At 44.1% G+C, this 20,289-nt stretch overlaps 1 protein-coding gene across 1 annotated transcript; it reads left to right on the top strand.

Annotated features, from left to right (window-relative positions):
- Positions 1-15: 15 nt before the first annotated feature.
- Positions 16-17,066, top strand: LOC126539211 (tRNA (cytidine(32)/guanosine(34)-2'-O)-methyltransferase-like). Its single transcript, XM_050185959.2, has 10 exons — positions 16-433; positions 629-698; positions 2,665-2,767; positions 4,281-4,359; positions 6,161-6,213; positions 6,856-6,909; positions 8,677-8,779; positions 9,893-9,970; positions 12,071-12,168; positions 16,502-17,066. Exons 1-10 carry the CDS (start codon positions 313-315, stop codon positions 17,006-17,008), a joined length of 1,266 nt encoding a protein of 421 aa, XP_050041916.1. The 5' UTR covers positions 16-312; the 3' UTR covers positions 17,009-17,066.
- The last annotated feature ends 3,223 nt before the right edge of the window (positions 17,067-20,289 follow it).

Below are 20,289 nucleotides of genomic sequence, written 5' to 3'. Positions count from 1 at the left end.
AAATGTCGGGGTTGAAGCCGTTAGCCGTTGAAATGGTTCCTTACATAAGTATTAAACTTATTCGTTACGTGTGCACTGCTGTACTATTATTACTGCTATTATAATGTTCAACTGATTCAGTAGGTCAGTTGCTTCACCGGCTTCAAAGCTCGTGACATGTCGCTCCATCTGTCCACTGTTCTGTTGCTGTTGTACAAAATGGCGACCACGTGCTGTGCGTGCAGCGGTTAGGTGATGTGGGTCGTTTCCATTCGTCGGCTGTAACTTTTCGCTGCGTTTGCACGAATTCGAAGACCGCTCAACTCACGAAAAATGGGCCGCTCGTCAAAAGACAAGCGCGACGTCTACTACCGGTTGGCCAAGGAAGAAGGCTGGCGAGCGCGAAGCGCGTTCAAATTGCTGCAGATCAACGAAGAGTTCGACATCTTCACAGGTAACTTCCTTTCGACTCTCGTTCGGTGACAGTGTCCTCCCTACAAACATTCAGAATGAAAAGCAAGGCGCCATACTTGAATGGTGTTTGACGATCTTAGAGCTCTGAGAGCTTGGCGTTGCTCGTAGCGACGTCCAAGCCGTGTTTTGAAGTTAGGAGTACCTGCTTTGCACTGACAGCTAGCATTTCGTACAGGTGTCACGAAAGCTGTCGACCTGTGCGCCGCTCCTGGAAGCTGGAGCCAAGTCCTGTCGAGAAAACTCCGGTGAGTTTTGTGTGCCTCTTTTGATAAATTTACGTTGTTTTTGTAAGCGCTGAAGAATTACGCCCGCAAACGAGAAATCATTAACATTGTGCATGTATGTTCAGTGCACCCACTGCTGTGCCTCGCGGCTACAGTGTTCTGCTACTTAGCCCGATGTCGCGGCTTTCGATTCCGGGTCGCGGCGACCGCATCATTATGTAAGCAGAATGCAGAAGTTCTCATTTGTTGAGATATCGGGGCACTTTAAAAATCTAAATCTGGTCAGACTTGCATCCCATAGCAACACTGTGGCATTGAGGTGTAAGACGCTATCAGTGATGAACATTTATGTGCACTTCATTATTTTCTTTAACTTTCATCTGACCTGAAAGAGGAGGTGACTTTCATTAGAGAGGATAGTCATTATACCCGAGTTCCATAAAGGTCAACTAGCTCAAGACTTCATGTGCTTTTAACCTGATAATGTGTAAGATTAAGTAGCGACTATTAAGTGTTTTATCCTTGCTGTTGCCTTCACAACTCGTGCTGTTGTAGAACATTCATTTCCAGTATACCTGCAGCTTCCAGGATACTCCAAGCTTATTAGACCCGTGCACCTGCTAGAGGCTAGTGAACGCTAAGTTGGCCTGTGGTGCTCCATTTGACTGTATATATAATAATAGCAAAAGGAATTGTTTCCTTGAAAGCATTATAGCACTAATAAAAATGTTAATTACTTTCAGGCTAGAAAGCCAAGTTGTAGCCAATGCACCTTTATGTTGGTTTTCAAGTAGGGCCTGGCATAGATTGAAAATTGTAGCCCAAATATTGGAACCTTCCAATTCCTGATAAACATGTATGCAAATGCTGTCTTAGTTGGAACAGTCAAGTCTGCGATTCCCTTCACTGTTGAAAAAGGGGAATGGGTATGTTGGCACTGGCATTTGCTCGATTTTGCTTATGTGAACCTGAATAACCGCAATAATGAAAAAGTTTAACCATAATTGCAAAGTTTATCGTTCAACATTCGCCCTGTGCTTTGCATCTCGTGCACTTGTTCATACCAGTTCCGTGCCTGTCGTTCCTTTGCAGAGTGCACAAGGCCTGTACTCTCTCTCTTCCAAGTATTGAAAGTGTTGTAAACTCAACTGTACACAATAATTGCTCCTCGTGAAAAAAAATGGTGACACGCAGATGTTACTCTGCTTACATTGTGAGATGAGTGGCACAGTTAAGCACCTCCTGAAAAGGTTCAACGAGTGGAGATGAACTGGATAGACCTATTAAGTCCATTTAGATTGATAGATTACAAGCACATAAGCAGGTAGCTTTAGCTGTGGGCAAGGAAGCTTGGCGTTTCAACATTGCAAATATGAAAGAGGGGTTGTGACACCACTCTTCCATTGCTGAAGAAGCTCTCTGTGATACATGCTGAAGTGTGTGCAAACAAGTGATCAGGTTCGATTAACTGTTCATATTTGAAGAAGGCTTATTCTGTGTTCACAAATTTCAACCTGCCAGGCTTGTTCAAGAAAGACCTTTGAAAAGGGTGCAAAATCTGAAATGTCACAGGATGATGTCATTACTGCCATAATTTGGCGGCAGTGTGAATTGTGGAGGAAAAGCTTGTCATTAGATTGAAATTTTCTGCACTAACGAGATCTTCTTCATGAGCCTAACAGATTTCAAAAGAAATACATTGGATTAGCTTGACAATGTGTGGGTTTAGTGCCATTTAGGTGAGCACATTACATAAAGGATTAGAACTTTGGTGACTAAATGACAAGGGATTCAAGCGTTAACTAGTGGGTGTTAGTGCAAAATACTGGAACCGACACAAATGCAAAACAGATAGGGACAAGAGCCACAAAGTCAACCACACAAAGAGTCATTCATTCTTGTTCAAAGATTTTATTTTCTAAGATAGCATGGAAAATTTACATAATAATGTGCGACTGTTGTTTAAATTTCTGCTCCCTCCTCCTAGAGGCAATGCTGAGAATCCAGATGACGTGAAAATCGTGGCCGTGGACCTTCAGGCCATGGCGCCCTTGCCAGGAGTCATTCAGCTGCAGGGAGACATCACTGAGGTGAGGAGGTGGGAAGTGGGCCATTTGTCTAACTTACACATTCTTTTCAGACACCGGTTAAAAATTTCTAGTAAATATTTAGTAAAATGAAATCTTTGCCAGCAATACTATAAAAGTTACAAATAAGAAGCAAAAAAAAAAGATTTTTCAAGTGTAATTTTTCCCAAGAATGATCCATGATTGGAACCGTTTGCCATAGGATGTTGTTGTCATTATCAGCCTCAAATGAAGTGTTCTTTTCATCCTTTAATTATTGATGGATGTATGTAGGGTCCTTTTGATTCTTGGTAGTTAATTCACCCCTTTTTGCCTTATTTAAGTTTGTGCACAGCATTGTTTACTTTTTCTGTTTCCATCTTTGACCCCGAGTACAATATTGGGTTGTGTACAGTTATTTTGGGATACTGCTGTTAGTTTAGCGCATTGATTCACCTGCTTGTCTTCTCCCTTTTCTTGGTTCTCCTCCCCCTCTCCACTGTAATGCTGTAAAGACACTTTAGGTACTCTGATAAATAAGCAGATACCCCATTTCTTGCATCTTTGGCATCATTGAAGACAGACAGCACAAGAACAGGCTAATAATATTTGTTCTTGATGAGTGTTCTTGATGAATTTCATTGTGTCTGTAGATGTGGACTGTGTGCCTGAACTCCGAAAACTGACTCAGATGTAGTAGCAAGATCAGCTATTTCACATGCTCTATGCTTACAAACAGCAAAGCCATTTCATAAGTTTCCAACTCGTGAATTTTTTATATAAAGAACAACACACAAAAAAAGAGAAGCTGTTACATGTCCATATAGTGGTGCTGCCATCCAGCTCTTCTGTTAATAACATGCATGGCACTTAGCAACATATTTATTTGCACATATCTTATGAGCAGTGCCTTAATATGTACGCAACAAGTTTGAAACCGCATAATTTCTGTTAGCGCTTCTAACTATGAGGCACCATTTTTGGATCTATTATTGTCATAGTTATGAAAGGAAACAGAGGAGCACGTGACTGGTAGCTTCATCGTCCGAATGTTGCATCGCGCTGCTGCAAGATGCAAAAACAAAAGAGTGTGGTGCCGTTCCTTCTATTGCCTACACATTGCAGAGAATGGAAAAGTATGGTAGGGCAATCATGCTACTTGTCATGCTCACCGTTAATCCTGACTCCTTCCAAAGCTGTACTAGATTCAATGTGCCCATATTGAATGTCAGTAAAACAGTTCCCGTTCATGGGCATACCATACGAAAGATTATAAAAAATAGGTTCGAGATGGGATGCAAGTGAAGAAAGAAATGGTTCCCTTCTGTACTTGTTTTCGCATCTCGCCACAGCGCTGTACAACATGTAGCCAACGATGCTAATTGCCGCGCGCATGTGCACTTTTCAGTGCCTTGCGTAGCTACCGCAAATCTGTGACCCACTGTATGCCACGGAAGCCTTAGCATTTGCCTAGCAATCTTTTCACTTCTCAGTAGTCTTTTCCTTCTGTTTTTTTCCTTCCATTGCGTTGGACTAGGTCTCGACAGCTCAGAAGATCATCAGCCACTTTGAGGGTGAAAAGGCAGATTTGGTTGTCTGCGACGGCGCGCCGGATGGTGAGTAAAGTGCGCCATGTGCCACGCACAGCGGAGGTGCATATGATGCATCAAATACAGGTGGTCCATGGTCTACATGCACTTAAAAGAGAATTGGTGCTCAACCGGCATGAGCCTTGTGAATACTTTTCATCTGTCCTGTTAAAGCATACTATGCACCTGTCCTAAAGGCTAAAATTGAGTAGAGCTTTCTCTTTCTTTTTTTAAATAGTGCAACACAACATACCAAAAAGGAGGCACAGGACAACACACTTTTGACCTGTGCCTCTTCCCTGCTTTATTTGTTGCAACCTCTTTGCAACTGACAAGACTTTCTGCCACTGACATAAGTTCTAGAGTTGTCAGAAGTAACAAAATGTTCACTGCATTGTATTTGTGCACAAAGGAAATGCACTTTGGCCAAATTTATTGGGTTTGCTTTCAGAAGGACGTAATAATGCTACCTCTCCAGAGCCTTGTGTTGTTGCCACTTCTAGGTGCGTGGAGGTCTCTGTCCCACCATCTGGCTTGCTGAGTTTGGAAGACTTCGAGATTTCCAGCCTAGCACAGTGTTTTCGTTCTGTTCTGACATACAGGGACATACCTATTTCACTTGAAATGTCTGAAAAATGATTTTGCGCTTACAATTGCACTGTACCTGCTCAAATGTCGCAGAAATATTGCATTTTGAAGTCTATGTCATTCAGTGTAACACTCTGCCCAGTTACTTCCCTGTGCTTTAAGGAAATAATAAGAAATTGCTTTCATCTGTGAGAAAAATTGCTGCTGCAAATACAATGCTAGAGCAGACTTGTCTCCATCTGCCTGCAGCCATAGAAAGCACCTGATCAGGAAACGTCATGTGATACTGCATGTTCCAGGGGAACGGGCAACATGCGGCAATGTTCTCTGAACTGCTGCTCTCTGCAGCTGCCGGCAGGTAGTAACACAAGTTTATGCTAGCGCCGTCGTAGTAGCAGTTTGCATCCCCATAAACGAACGTAACTTTGCATATTTTTCTTCTTAAAACTAGGCAATTAACTGTGCCAGTTGTTACACTGAACGATGAAGACATCAAAATGCAATCTGTCTGTGAAATTTGAGCAAGGACAGTGCAGCAGTAAGCTTGAAATTTTTTTTCAAACATTTTAAATGAAATATGCAGGTGCCTGTTTACCAGATGTTGTGTGCTCTTCATTCTGAGGTAATTTTAAGTCTAGAGCTGTGTTCAGTGGTGGTTAAGTTATGACAAACAGTTGAGTCACCTTAGACTTTGTTTGAGTCTAGTGTCTTGGTAGCTTGCCTAGACCTCTCCCCTTTACCCGCTGCAGTGTCTTGAGTGTTTATGACATTGTGCTGCTAAGCACAAGGTTGTTGGATTGATTCCCGCCCGTAGCTGCCACATTTCGATAAGGGTGGAATGCAAAAATGCTGATTTACTTAAATTTAGAGACATGTTAAAGCACACCAGCTGGTAGAAATCAACAATAATTTCCATTATGTGCATCTCCAATAGCCCTTGTATTGTATTGCTTTTGGACATGAAAACTCATAATTAATATTATTTCTCTTTTTTCCAAGCGCACCATAGCATGCCTTGTATTACTTTTCATGTCCTTGTTCATGTGAGATTGCCCATCTCCTAGAGGCACATCTTTATTTAACCATGAAAGAAATTGCAGAACTGGAGGTCATGATTACAAACACTACCTTTTCTTATTGCCGATCACTTTTCTATAGTTTACCAAAGTGCTGATAAACAGAATGTGACAGAGTAGGTGACTGTAAAGTCATGATGTTTTTGTTTTCTGTTGTTTTACAGTTACTGGCCTCCACGATATTGATGAGTACATTCAGGCTGAGCTGCTTTTGTCGGTAAGGGCTCATGTATCTCTCAGTGGCATCAGCTTTTGAGTGTCAGTATATACTGCCAGGGATAACTAAATAGAAATTTCTTGTTCAGTAAGCTTATCGCTGTTAGTATCTGTGAATTTGTGCTTCCTATCATCATAGTTCGCACAGGCCTTCTTAAGTGGCACACAGTGCTCACAAAGCTGCTGGCAGTCAGTGCTCTTTGTCCCCATCGCAGATTGCTTTTAAGATGGAGCCGGCACGACCACACCATATGCAGCCACCGCTGGAGTATGGTTGATAACAATTCATAATGGTTCGACACGGATGGATGAGGCACTGAAGAGTGATAACGGCTTGTAATGATAGGAATGTCATCAGTGCACCTGGCGCCACCGTCCGCAGCAGTTATGTCACCGCAGCACTGTCATTTATACTGGTCACATCAAGTTTCATAACATTGGTAATGACACAGGGCTGCATGGAGATGAGCCAATGGCACAATACTTCGACGACTCCCAGAGGAGTTTCTGCTTGAATTTTTAGGGTAGTTTGTTACAATAAGATTTTTGTTCCCTGTGGCTTGTTCACAAGTGGCTGCAACAATAGCACAGTCATATGCTATTGCTTGCAGGTAGCTAACAGTTTATTCTCAAAACTTTTCAGGCCCTGAATATCACCACGCATGTCCTGAAGACTGGTGGCACCTACATAGCCAAGGTAAGATGGTTGTGCTGATTGCATGCTTTTATATTTAAAACAGCCACTCTGTATACTATATAAACAACATTACCATGATGTAACTAGTGTATGTAATCCGTAGGAATTTGCCTCAACCCCTGAATTATTTATGATGAGCTTACCTTGTTGCCAGTCATGGCTCCCCTTGTAGTTCATGACAGGGTCATATACTTTATGGTGTTGTCAGCATGCTTTAGGTGAGATTACCTTATCATCAATCATGGCTCCTGTTGTGGTTCATGACAGGGTCATGAAATTTGTGGTGTCATTAAGATATTTTAGGATGAGATAGCATTTCGTGACAATTTTTTTTTCCCTTTTGGAAGGTGTAGACAGCAGCCTGGAGCAAAATATTTTTCTGACATCTTCTATTACCATTCTCGGCAAGTGAGATAGATTACAAAAGAAAAAGTAGGCAGGGAGGTTAACCAGAAAAAAAAATACGCTATGCTATCCTTCACCGTGGCTTGGGCAGAGGGAGGCTGAAGGATAAGACGAAAGTAGAGAGAGTACAGACACATGATCACAGTCTCGCAGCACTGGATTACAGTTAATACTAGTCGGTGCTAAACTTGCTTGTGCAGCTTTGTTGTCCTTTAGAATTCTAACAGTGCATCCATAACCTTCTGCCATGGCAGCTGGTGAGGTCGGTATTCCAAAATGATTTGTTCCGAGACCATTCTTGGCGAAAAATAGCAACTGTTAAAGGGCAAACTTTTTGAATCATTCAATGCCTGTTCAAAAAGAAGCACCATGATGGTAGTCTACTCCAGATTACTTTTAACTATCTTGCATGGTTAACTTCTACCGTTGTCTCCATTCATAATCAGTTTTGTATTAAAATCTCATTAAAATACCATCGCTTCATACAGGGATTGAACCTCTGACATCATGTGAATGCCGCTAGTAAAAGGTGGGGCCATGAGGGCTGGTGTGCTTGAAAATTAATCTAAACAAAGCTGCAAGAAATACTTCTAGAGATTCTGTATGTTCCTTAAAATTTAGTGCTAAGGAAGAAAATACCCTGCTTGACATGTATGCCATTTCATGCACATATTGTTCTTTAAAGATGTTGAAGTGTTTTGGGTAAGATTCTGGATGTATCAGAGTAATGTTGCTCATTAGCCTTGTAACAAAATGATTTTTTAATGTGTCATGGTGGCTTGGTGGTTTGTCATTCTGCTGGCTAGCATAGTGTCACTGTTGCAAGTTCTAGCTGTCACAATGGCATTTAAACAAGGGCAGAATTGAAAAAGGCTTGCGCATTGAACTTAGGTGGTGCATTAAGGGGAGGGCAAGTGGTGAAAATTGACAGTGCTCCGTCGGGCTAGTTGGATGTTACATTGTGAATGTCCTGTTGCACTGCTTTGCAAGACAGAATTTGGAAGTACTGGCATGACATTTTTAACTTGTCATTATCTTGTGTTATAGGAAAATCCAAACTCTATAAACACAGTGTCAGCAAATCCTGTTCTGTGTCATGGTGCTACAATAATGTCCATGATGCTAGGTCTTGCATCTAGAGAACAACTTTTGTATCAAGTTAAAATGGCTTCCCCACCATCATTTCTACATGTCATTTTTTAAACGTTTCTGAAATTTTGAAAATTTGTGTAAGCACTTCTTTCGAACAAAACACTTATTGTAGTACCATTGTCTGGTACCTTTCACAACACTGTGTTGCTTCAATATGGGCTGTTAAATTAATCAAGTAAACAAATAATTTTTTTTTTCTTCTGGTGTCAGATTTTTCGAGGAAAGGATGTGACCCTGCTGTATGCACAGCTGAAACTCTTCTTTGAACATGTGACCGTTGCTAAGCCCCGGAGCAGCCGCAACTCCAGCATAGGTATGGCTTGTCCAAAGTGATGCCGACCGTTCTGCCTTTTTTAACCACTTTAGTGCCGATCTAAAAATGGGGTGCGGAGGAGTAAATTATTGTATGCTACAGTTGACTTCTGTTAATTCGACTTTTACGGGAGCATTGAAATTGATTGATTTATCCAGCGGCTCGAATTAAGCTTCAGAAAAAATAAATGCCAAAACACATCACTGATTCATTTGGCACTAGTATTTGCCTGACTTGTACACGCCCCCGAATCAAAAGCTTGCCCACTTTATATTTGTCCAGAGCAGCAAACTAACATATGAATGGCGTTAAAGCCTCTAAACAAAGCAGAAATCTAATGTGTACCTCATTTCTTAGGGAGAATTGGTGCACAATGGTTGCTGGTTTTCCTAAGTCAGCTTTGCTACACATTTTTTAAATAATAGCTTCGCTGCAATATATCCGTGCTATGCAGCAAAGCATGTGAATGTTGAAAAGGCGGTTTTGTCCTATGTGCACTTTTCGGCCTAAAGCTTTGGGCCCATAGAAATGTGTGGATGCCGGCCGGGACATTCAGCCGGGATTAAACGAAGTCAACTTCACAGAAGTCTACACTATTTCCTTTTATTGACCACTTTAGTTATTGTAAAGCTATCTTTCTATCAAGGCACTTTGCGGAGCTGGTGTCACTTTAGTCAATTTTGCAGTCAGTGCGCTTTATATGTAGAAGACAGACATGACTCAAGTGATGAAAGTACACTCTACACGCAAGCACCGTTATGTGCATTTTTTTTTTACTGATTTGTTGGGCAAATCTGCAATGCAAATAAACACATTTTTGCATTAAGAAAAAGAGTCTGTTGCATGGCTGCATAGAAAATTGATTGCAGATTCCGGAAACATGGCATGCAGGCCCTGAATTAAGAGCTTTTTGTAAGAATGACAAAAAGTCTCTTCACTTATGAGAGCCTTACTTTCAATGTTTCTGCTTTCAACATCTAATCATTCCTTTGCTATAGCAAAGCCTCATGGGCCGAGTTACTTTCCATCTAATTTTCTGCCAGCAGCCAAATGCTACCTTAGTTAGCAATTAAGCAGTTTCAGATGCATTAATAGGGGCCTGTGTGTTTTCAGAGTCTTTTGTAGTCTGTCGCCGCTACTCTCCACCCGAAGGTTACAAGCCATTCATGTTCACTGGCTCCATGGAAGATTGTGAGTGCATTTTTTATGGTGATCTTGCATGTCTGATCCTGATTCCCACTCCCTTTTAGAGGGAAGCTTTCTTTCAGAGGCCATTTTCATTTCCTGTCTTTGCATACATGTTCATAAATGCTAAATGCTTGAATTGCGCAAATGTTTCAAGCAATTCTAACCCCTTCCATGCCTTAGACGAGCTAGGTTTGTCTGCGCATTTCTGGTAAAACTGCCAAGGGCAAGCACTTTTTGCTTTGTAACGATGCCATCGACGAGCTCGTTTAGTTTCAGTGCATTGTCATGGTTTTAGTAGATATCATTTTACAGGGTGATTTTTAAGCTTTATGGAATTTTTCAATATTGCCTGTGGCAGATAGCGCTATTCTAGTCCATGAGCTGGTCAACTCGATTACTTGCTCAATATATTTATTTGCATAATTAATAAATTAATTAAACTTCACTAATTAATATTTTGATTAATTGTCTTATGGAACATATTGCAATCTACAAATTCTAGCCGGCGGACATCACATGCGAGGATGACTGCTTGTTAAGGCAAATGTGGCAGTGCAAAAGAAAGTTCTTGTCAACCACCACACTCAGCGAACATAGTGTGAAAAACCTGGGTACTGATGGGAACTAGAACCATCAAAACGAGTGAATAGCTGGCAGTCACATGAGGATCGCTGCAGTCAGCTGCAGCGATTGCCTGCACGCACCTTAGGCGCCCAGTGCGTGTCACTGACTGCCCAATTAGTGTTGCACATGTTTAGTCCTGCATAACAAAGGCCTTGGACATTACTGATTAGGTGCTTCGTATGTCATTAATGACTAGCAGCCATCCCCAAACAAGAATCTTGATGGCTCACATGCTGTTTTTGTCTGTGATGACGAATAAGCGTTTTGATGGAATGAAGTAATATGTATTTAACGGCATTGAATAATGTTTTTTTCCAGTTTTGTTTGCCTCAAAGCCAAGGGTCTACCTATGTTCCGTTTTTTGTAGTAACAAATGTATGTAAACTGCAATGTAGGGTGTTGATGTTTTTCTCTCCAAAAATCTCTTATCAGTGGCACTTCACTGATCTGCAACATCTTCATTTTGGGGAGTTATGAGGTTCTGAACATGTTTGTTTTCGTAATGCCGCTATTTTGGGAATTTTCAAAATACGTTGCTGAGATTTGCATCAATTTTGCAAGCTTGAGCCACTGAAATTTGGTGTTTACATTTAAATGCACCGTTTTATTCATTTAGTTTGACAGACACAAGAGCGTTTTGCTTAGCTCAGCAAATTTGAACTTGAAGGGCAAAAGTATTTGAACCCGGAGAGAAAAAGGTAATATTAGCCTTTACATTTCCTCAGCTCGCTCATTTTCTTTTCAACTAAGTTATACTAGAGCATTGAGAGGTATAAGCATTATAGAATAATTTGCACTAGAATTAGCAGGGGCTCATGCAGAGAAGTGCTGTGTTCTTTTTTATTTTTTATTTCCAATACTGTGAGCCCTGCCGGGCTGTTACAAGGTGGGAATACAGAGCACAAAGTTCACGCAAAGAATGCAGTCAAGTTTTCTTCAAAAGAGTCAACCCTGTTATTGCTCGGAAACACACAAGAATTCAAGTTATTCCACTCAACAATTCTCTTGACAATGAAAGAGTGCTTAAAGACATCAACTCTTGGCACATAAGGCATTATAGTGTAATTGTGGTTAGTTCATGGTGAAACCCTTCCAGGAGGCTTCAAATACAAACTGGAATTCAGGTTCAGCTTATTGTGATAGAGTTGATATAAAAACTTAAGGCGCGCGATTGTTGCAGGATGTGACAGTCGGACCACTTTATGTTCCCATCATTGTTTCCATAACATCAGAATTTATTTCCACTCATGCACTTGCAGCATACTCTTTTCCCTGAACATGAAAATGTACACAAATTTAGAAAGGGATATTGGGCAGTGAGTGAGACATTTCAAGTCTTGGAACTCCTGCTGATAATATTGTCGGGATAGGAAGTGCATTTGCATATTTACTCATTTAAAATGTTTACAACGAATCTACAGGCTTGACTCTGGCCATTTTTGCTGTGGTATGAATCTCTCCTGTCTTTGCAATTACCAGTGAAAGTTACAATTGAGGAGCCAAACAGAACCATGGTTCCATTTGTCATCTGTGGAGATCTTGATGGATTTGACTCTGACAGGACGTACCCTCTTGAGGTGAGTGAATGTTGGCTGCTGTTTGGAGTGTTTGCGTACATATGTTGGGGGAGGGGGCGGGGGGGACAGCCAGGTCAGGCGTGAATGAAGGGGGTAGGATCACTTACACAATAGAGCTACATCTAGGCAGTGGGAACATGTGCACAGTCTGAGTACCATGTTTACGCAAGTATAGCATGCTCATAAATAAAACATTAGGGAGGAGGGGACATTCCTCCTTCCACCACAAAAAACAAATGAAAAAATGAATTACGGATTATGTGAACTGACTTTGAAAGCTGACCTGCAAGGTGCATTTTGCACGTGAAACACTGACATGATGTTAGTAGAAGAAAGACACGCAGGTAGACACGTTTTCATGTGGGTGAGGGCTTCTAGCCAATGCCAGAGAATGTTACCAAACACAAGTGCATCTAATCTCTTCAGCCAATCGCCTTTTAATTTACCAATCCCATACGGGTTAGTATGTATGTATGCCACGGCTGGGCTACCCTTGTTTTGAGGCCTAGCATGGTGAGTGAACGGGTGATGCCTGCTTCTGCCATGACGTGGGCCGTAATCATTGGTGGTATTTTTTGGGCAGAAAACAGATTGCTTTGATAGGTGCGCTTTGTTTCTGTTTTCTGGCAATGTTAGTTTTGTGGTGAGCGGCGGTATTTGTGTGGTTGCACCGCTGTTCACTTCATGCACCTGGCACATGTAGTGGTAGCGAGGAAGTCGCCGTGCGATTTTGTGCACAGGAAATGCTGCTTGAGGTGTAAATGAGACACTGAAGAGAAATGGTTAAAGGGACCATAACATGGTTGTCTAACTATTCTCAGGGACCAATATAATGCTATGCACAAAACCAGAGCGCACACGTTTTAGCCCAAAATTTCAAGCTGATATTGCTCCCTCTAAGCACCTCCCATAGCAGCGGCCGCCATTTTGGCATGGCTTGTGCGGTGTTGAGAAGTGCAGGGCCATTGAAGAAAAAAAGTTTAAGCCAATTTGATTTCACAATTAAACTAGGTACTACAGAATCCGCAGCTTCCAACTGCCGTAGGAACAGTGAAGGTAGACACAAATAGGTTTGCAAGTATGTTATGTGAGGCTGAAATGTATACTCCACGAAAGCTTAGTACATTTAGAGAGCAGAAGGCAAGAAAATATTAAGTGGCAGAGAAGCAGGACGCACATCTGCCACTGACTACAGCATCTAAACCTTCCAAAGCTTCTAGACACTACAAAGCTCTCGCGCGGCAGCACGTATGTCTCAATAAGCTAGTTGGTGTTCACTGATAAATGTGCCCATTCGAGTATGACAATGAGTGAAAGAACCAGAGAAAACTATTTGCTTTAACGTTGCAGAAAGAGCCAAATAAATTAAGAATTTGGTTTGTTAATGAAATGATAAGCTTGAAAGCGTGTGTTCATTGTAGTTTGGATATAGATAACATTTTTTGTTTTGTTGCACAATTTTGCAGAGAATAGCCAGCAGTCGGCATCTGCAAGGATAGTAGAGTTGACTACTGTACAATGACTCAATATATGTGGTGTTCCGTTTTGAGCCTTGTCTGGCAGTGACTTAGTTTCTGTGAAACAGAACTCTGCAAAAGGCCTAGAGAAAAAACACTCTTGTGATTAAAGAAAAAAAGGGAAAAAAACTAAGCTGCAGAATTGTGAATTCAACAATATAACGGAACTTTACAATGTCCAGAATAGAATCCCCAGGACTCTCCTTGCACTGGAAGCTGTGACACTCAACGGCAGAGCAAGGGAATTGCCATTGCACTGTGCCCGGAATTATTTCACTCGTGCAATAAAAACCACACACTGGAGAACGCCCACAGAAACTAGCGAGTTCTAGTGTGTCCGGTATTCAGACAAGTGTAGGCGGTTTGCTGGATGAACGGGTATGTAAACGTGAGGTGATCCTTATGATTTATTGACATCCCCTTGAGTTTGGGTGGTGACAGATAGTCACCTAGCCTGCTTTTCATTTCAGCATTTTTGTATCCATCTTCTTAATCTTTTTTTTTTCTTTCTCAAAACGTCTCTGTTTATCTTGTACCGCCACCTATGCCTGTAATCTGGTCGTATCAGTCTCTTTCCTGCTGTTTTTCCACCAATACTCTAAACGTCTCTTGCCTTTCTCGGCCGCTAATGGTTGATGTTTCTGTCCACTTTAAATCCAAGCACTTCCGGAAGATGTACGTTCGACTGAAATGGTGACGCCACCTGGTGGCGCAAAACTCACCCAGACAAACACAGAGCCAAGTATATTCTACTTTGCTGTTGGCGTAAATCTAGACAGCTAAAGCGCTGCCGAAAATTTGCCCCAGCAGTGAAGTAGAACATACTGGGTTACTGCAATATTACCTCTACGTTTGTCTAATTGAGCTTGGTGCCACCAGGTGGCGTCACCACTCCGGCCACACAAGTTTGCACACACAGCTAATCCGGCAATCTGCCCAAACCGCCCGCACTTGCCGAAATTCCTCACCCGCTAGAACTTTCCACGGACAGACCGTAGAGACGAATATGTAAAAACGAAACATATACCATGCACATTGACCACACATAATGCTCTTCATTTTGTCACCCATAGTGTTGCCAAACTGCTGCACAGTCCAGCTACGGTATAAAAAAAAATTTAGAAATTTCCTGCCTCACCGAATATGCTGAAATTATGCCAACTTGCTCCAGAAGACGTACAGGTTAAAAATGGAACACATCATTCAAGCTTCACAATGTGTCATGGCCCCTTTAAAGGCCACTACAGAAGTTTGATACGCCAGAAAAGCAAAATTGGAACTAAAGTGGCGCCGCTACCTTGAGGTTCTTGTAGAGACTCAACACGACGTCTTGGATTTTGACAGCATTGCTTGGGGCCACGTTGTTTATCATCATCATAAATATTGGATTGGTGTGAAAGCAAGTGGACCCTTAGCCCAGCATATTTTAGCCGCATTTCTGAGATAAACTGAGCAACTATGTGAAAATACAGAGAAAACGACGTGAAACGAGAAAAAGAGTGACGTCACATGTTCGTAACTGGCGCAGCAACTTTACAGATGGGAAATGCAAAAATCTGGCCTTAATTTTTCTCCACTTATAATTTCTCCCTATCGAAAAAATGTGCAAGTGTTTGGAAGTGCTGCTCTACATGAATCCTAAGTTAACTTGTGTTTGTCTTTAGTCTGCAGCTCAAGTAAGCTTTCATGGGCTTAGAAGGGGCATTTGGAGTAGCGCAATAGGCTTAGGCATGGTGCACACCCGCGCAAGGCCACTTGCGCATGCGCAGGGGTCCGTTCTTGCATGCATGCGTGCATCACGTTGTGCAAGTGATCCTCAATGAAGCGCAGTATGCTACACCTAGAGTCCAGATGCGCATGCGCACCAGCATAGCCACGTTTTCCCAGTGATTCCCCTTGGATGTGCTATCGCGTTCAATATGAGCTGCAACGTGCGAGTCGTGGCTGCAGCGACGCTCTCCCACCAGGCAGCCATCTCTCCATTGCGAATATATACAGTGGCCCGCTGCTCTGCAGGCCACTGTATTATCACCCCACGAAGAAAGCAGACGATGTAAAGCATGGGAGTACGCGCATTTCTGGAATGGCATAACCCTCTCCACTTTTTTTTTAGAGAGCGAAGCTGTGGCCACGGCTCACGTGTTGCAGCTCATATTGAACGTGATAGTACATCGGACGCAATAGTGTTCTCTGCTGTGGACTTGCGCAGCCCGAATGGACCGTGTCATTTGACCTATATTCCATGGATGAGCGTTATTACCATAGCTGGACTATGTCTTATCATTGTCGCCATTCTTCTTGGTTGGCATCAAATGGATGCTCTCTTGCTGTTCGTGAACTTGCGCATCCCATCATCCTTCAAGAGGTGGGGTTCTCCGCATGGCTTAGTTGCTTAGTGGCTGAGCTTATGCCATGCTGAAGGGCGAATTTGCTAGACTGAAGGTGGGGGAGGGGAGGTGAGAACCGCGTGATTGGAAGCAAAGCTATGACTACAACACGAAGTCTGTCATGTTGGGAAGCCTGGAAAAAAAATGAAAGAAAGCATTATACTTGTACAAGTATTTCATTTCTGTCCCCTTAGCAAAAAATTTGATGTTGGGTTCAACAGCTAAAGCTTCCTTGCGACTGCACTTTGCCCACCTGTATTGTTCTCACCCTAATGTTGTTCCTCTTGCTTTAGTTTTATCAAACAGAACATCTGGTTAGCTCTATAACATAACTTTTCTGCCTTTCCAGTCATTACTCCTTTCTACTCGAAAATGATTTGAAAATGAAAATGGGAGTGAAACACAGAAAGCTGCCTTTCTTTTGTGCAGCTCGGGAAGGACAAGGCCTATGAGTTCTGCAAACCTGTGCAGCCACCAATAGACCCTCCGTACAAGCTTGCCAACTCCATGAAGAAGCGTAATGAGCTGGCCAAGACTGTACTGGATGTTGGTGCATCGACTTCTCTGAGAGCCACAGCCGGCGACACACTCGAGGAGGTTCTGTGTCCCAACATCAGTGTGCTGGACTTCATTTATGACGAATCCACGCAAAAGCCAGATGACTTGGTCGAGGCTGTGCTGGCAGCTGGCCCTTCAACTTCGCGGCCTTGTGAATCGGGCGACCAGTTTGCTGGAGCTGTGTGCTCGAGCATTGCTGAACTCGACCTCAGCAGTGGCAAGTTTGTGGTGAAGAGTGAAGTGGCCGAGACGTTGCTCGGTGCCAGTGCATCAACGTCGCGGCTAGCCAGCTCTGGTGACGGAGTACTGGAGGCGGACGAGAAAGTGCTGGAGGCTGTGCGGTCGGCCATCGCTGATCTGGATGTCAAACGTGACTAATGTGGACTTATTCAGAATTTGTCTTTATATATAAATAAAAGGGGGCAAAATGCCTTAAGATTAGGCTTCATTGATTAGAAAGTTTTTGGTTTGGGGAACTTGAGTAAGCATGACAAGTGATGTTTAACCTGTAGTCTTTAGAAAGAGTTTTGACACTCTCAACACTGTTACAAAGTTGTACAAAAAGGGCATATGTCTGCCTGACTCAGCAGCTAGTGCATATCATGGACAGTGCACAGCCCTTATGCCTTAGATGCAGGGATAGGGCGTAGGCGCATAAACATTTACAGTGTGAATTAATTTATGGTTCTGCGTTGCCGAGGCCTTCATGTCACTGGAATAAGTATGGCCGAACTATTGCGGTGCTGTGTCGACATTCTTGATCATGGCATTGTAAAAAGCTTAGAGGAATTATACAAGAAAGAAATTGCCGTGGTTGTACGCAGTTAAACCAAGTTTGTTGAGTGATATCACAGTTTTTCTTGCTTTGGGAAAGGACTCGGACACTACTCGGCACCATCAGCAAATACTGCGTCTACAGTTGCACCACAAGACAAAGACAACACATAGAGGCCACTCAGAGCGGCAGCAGCAGTGAGCGAATTGACCTTTATGCTTTGTCTCTCTTCTGCACGAACTAAGCGTTGTGCAGTGCATATGAAGCTACCAGCGCTTGGTGCACTTTGTGCACATCGCAGGTCGCTTTGAAGATTAGGTGCACGCGACTGCGCACTTTGTCCGCATTGCAGATTGCTTTCAAGATATGGGCACCCCCGCCGTACGCAGCAGCTGCCAATGGTGGCAGGCTAAGTCCCAGTTTGACCTTGGCTCAGCTTGAAGGTCAGATTTACGGAATCGGGCATTTACTCGGTTTGTACCTGGAGTAGTAAAGATATCACTGTAAAATCTCTCCCTGAATTCGCAACCAGACGCTTTTCTTGAAGTGCGATGACCGACAGTGGCCCTGTCTCGCAGTGCGTTATAAAAATAGCAGTGGCTGGACATGGCATCTGAGACTGACTGTACTCAGTAGACTGGGAGCATACTGGGCTCTAGTCCTCCCCATTGCGAGGGGCTTTGCTCTCCCTGTTTGAAATTACCACAGGCAAATCTTGCAGTGTGTTGCAGGACGAGAAGCATTTTCTATTTCAGACGGTCGGTGCGATGTATGAATGTGAAAATCCCGAAGATAGTGCAATGCAGGGCCAACCCGCGGCGGAGGTGACGCAGGCGTTCAGCACCCCCAATACGTGGGTCAATCCCCAATGTAGTGCAATGCCGGCCCGCGGCAGAGGTGATGCAGGCGTTAGGCACTCCCCGTACGTGGGCCGATCCCCAAGATAGCGCAATACCGAACCGACCGGCGCAAAGGTGACGCAGGCGTTAAGCACTCCCCATATGTGGGCCGATCCCCTAGATAGCGCAATGCTGGGCCCACCCGCGGCGGAGCTGATGCAGGCGTTAAGCACTCCCTATACGTGGGCCGATCCCTAAGCTACCGCAATGCCGGGCCGACCCGCGGCAGAGGCGACGCAGGCGTTAAGCACTCCCAATACGCACGTGGGCCGATCCCCAAGATAGCGCAATGCCGAGTCGACCCGCGGCAGAGGTGACGCAGGCGTTAAGCACTCCCTATACATGGGCCGATCCCTAAGCTAGCGCAATGCCGGGCCGACCCGCGGCAGAGGCGACGCAGGCGTTAAGCACTCCCAATACGCACGTGGGCCGATCCCCAAGATAGCGCAATGCCGGGCCGACCCGCGGCAGAGGTGACGCAGGAGTTAAGCACTCCCGATACGTGGGCCGATCTCTAAGCTAAAGCAATGCCTGGCCGACCCGCGGCAGTGACGCAGGCGTTAAGCACCCCAATACGCACGTGGACCGATCCCCAAGGTAGCGCAATGCCGAGCCGACCCGCGGCAGAGGTGACGCAGGAGTTAAGCACTCCCAATACGCACATGGGCCGATCCCCAAGATAGCGCAATGCCGAGCCGACGCGCGGCAGTGGTGACGCAGGAGTTAAGCACTCCCAATACGCACGTGGGCCGATCCCCAAGATAGCGCAATGCCGAGCCGACCCGCGGCAGAGGTGACGCAGCTGTTAAGCACTCCCAATACGCACGTGGGCCGAGCCCCAAGATAGCGCAATGCCGAGCCGACCCGCGGCAGTGGTGACGCAGGAGTTAAGCACTCCCGATACGTGGGCAGATCCCCAAGATAACGCAATGTTGGGCCGATCCACGGCGGAGGTGACGCAGGCGTTAAACACTCCTAATACGTGGACCGATCCACCGGGCCGATCCGCGGCAGAGGCGAAGCAGGCGTTAAGCACTCCCCATACGTGGGCGGACCGACCCCGAATATAGTGCTATGTCGGGCCGACCCGCGACGGAGATGCAGTTTGCCATTAAGGGGCCCGCATATACAGCTTCGCGGGTCATCCTTCTTCACAAAGTGGAAGGGCACTGAGTTTTTTCATGTTGTTCTACAATTTTCTCGTGCAAGGCCCAAAATGTCTGGTTTTGGAGAGAAAGAAAGAAGTGGAAAGGCAGGAGAGTCAACAAAGCGAGTATCAGGTTTGCTACCTTAAACTGGGGGTAAGGGAAATAGGGAATAGATGGAGGAAAGAAGAGAGAGTAAAGACTGCACACAGGGGAGGATGCGCAGGACTGTAAACTTTCACTCAGGCCGGTGCACAAAGGCCTGGCGTAAGCAGTCCTTCGCAGTGGAGCGGCGACCTTGCGTAAGAATAATTTGATTAACTGTAACGATCTTACGAGTGCGCGTTGCGTTTCCGAGTTTATCCTTATCACTTCAGTTTTTTTTTTTTTTTCGCTGTTCCGTTCATAATTTGAACTGACGGTCCGGAGACACGTTCAATAGATTATGTGATTTTTTTATTGACTGTTTCATTGACTTACTGACTGATTGACCGATCGATTGGTTGAGTGATTGGGTGCAACGTTCAAACCACCGTGCACCCAAAACGTGGTTCACGGTAACTTTTCATTCCGCCACCTTGCGGCCACCGAGACAGGGAGTCGAGCCCGGGACCTCCTTCTGCTCAGCAGCATTAGCGGAGAGATGATTTTTGGGGAAAGAATCGGGGTGACGTCCGCGAAACTTCACTGACTGTCATCAGCTGTGTCCAATCTGCACGTTGTCGGTGCTACGTCGTTTCACAAAGGAATCTGTTAAAGATGCTTTCTCCAGCAGCACTTATTTCAAAGTTACTACCATCATGTTTCCCTGCGCAGACCTTTATCATATTATTATTTTTA

This window comes from Dermacentor andersoni, chromosome 11 (genome assembly GCF_023375885.2).
Source record: "Dermacentor andersoni chromosome 11, qqDerAnde1_hic_scaffold, whole genome shotgun sequence".
Classification (NCBI taxonomy): domain Eukaryota; kingdom Metazoa; phylum Arthropoda; class Arachnida; order Ixodida; family Ixodidae; genus Dermacentor; species Dermacentor andersoni.
Note: the sequence above shows the minus strand (reverse complement) of the source record. Positions and strands in the feature narration are given on the sequence as shown.

Bases quoted from the DNA above. Each gene is read 5' to 3' on its own strand.
- LOC126539211 (XM_050185959.2), top strand. From the start codon at position 313: ATGGGCCGCTCGTCAAAAGACAAGCGCGACGTCTACTACCGGTTGGCC. The intron at 699-2,664 runs GTGAGTTTTGTG...CCCTCCTCCTAG, and splicing joins GTCCTGTCGAGAAAACTCCG to AGGCAATGCTGAGAATCCAG. The intron at 6,214-6,855 runs GTAAGGGCTCAT...AAAACTTTTCAG, and splicing joins AGGCTGAGCTGCTTTTGTCG to GCCCTGAATATCACCACGCA.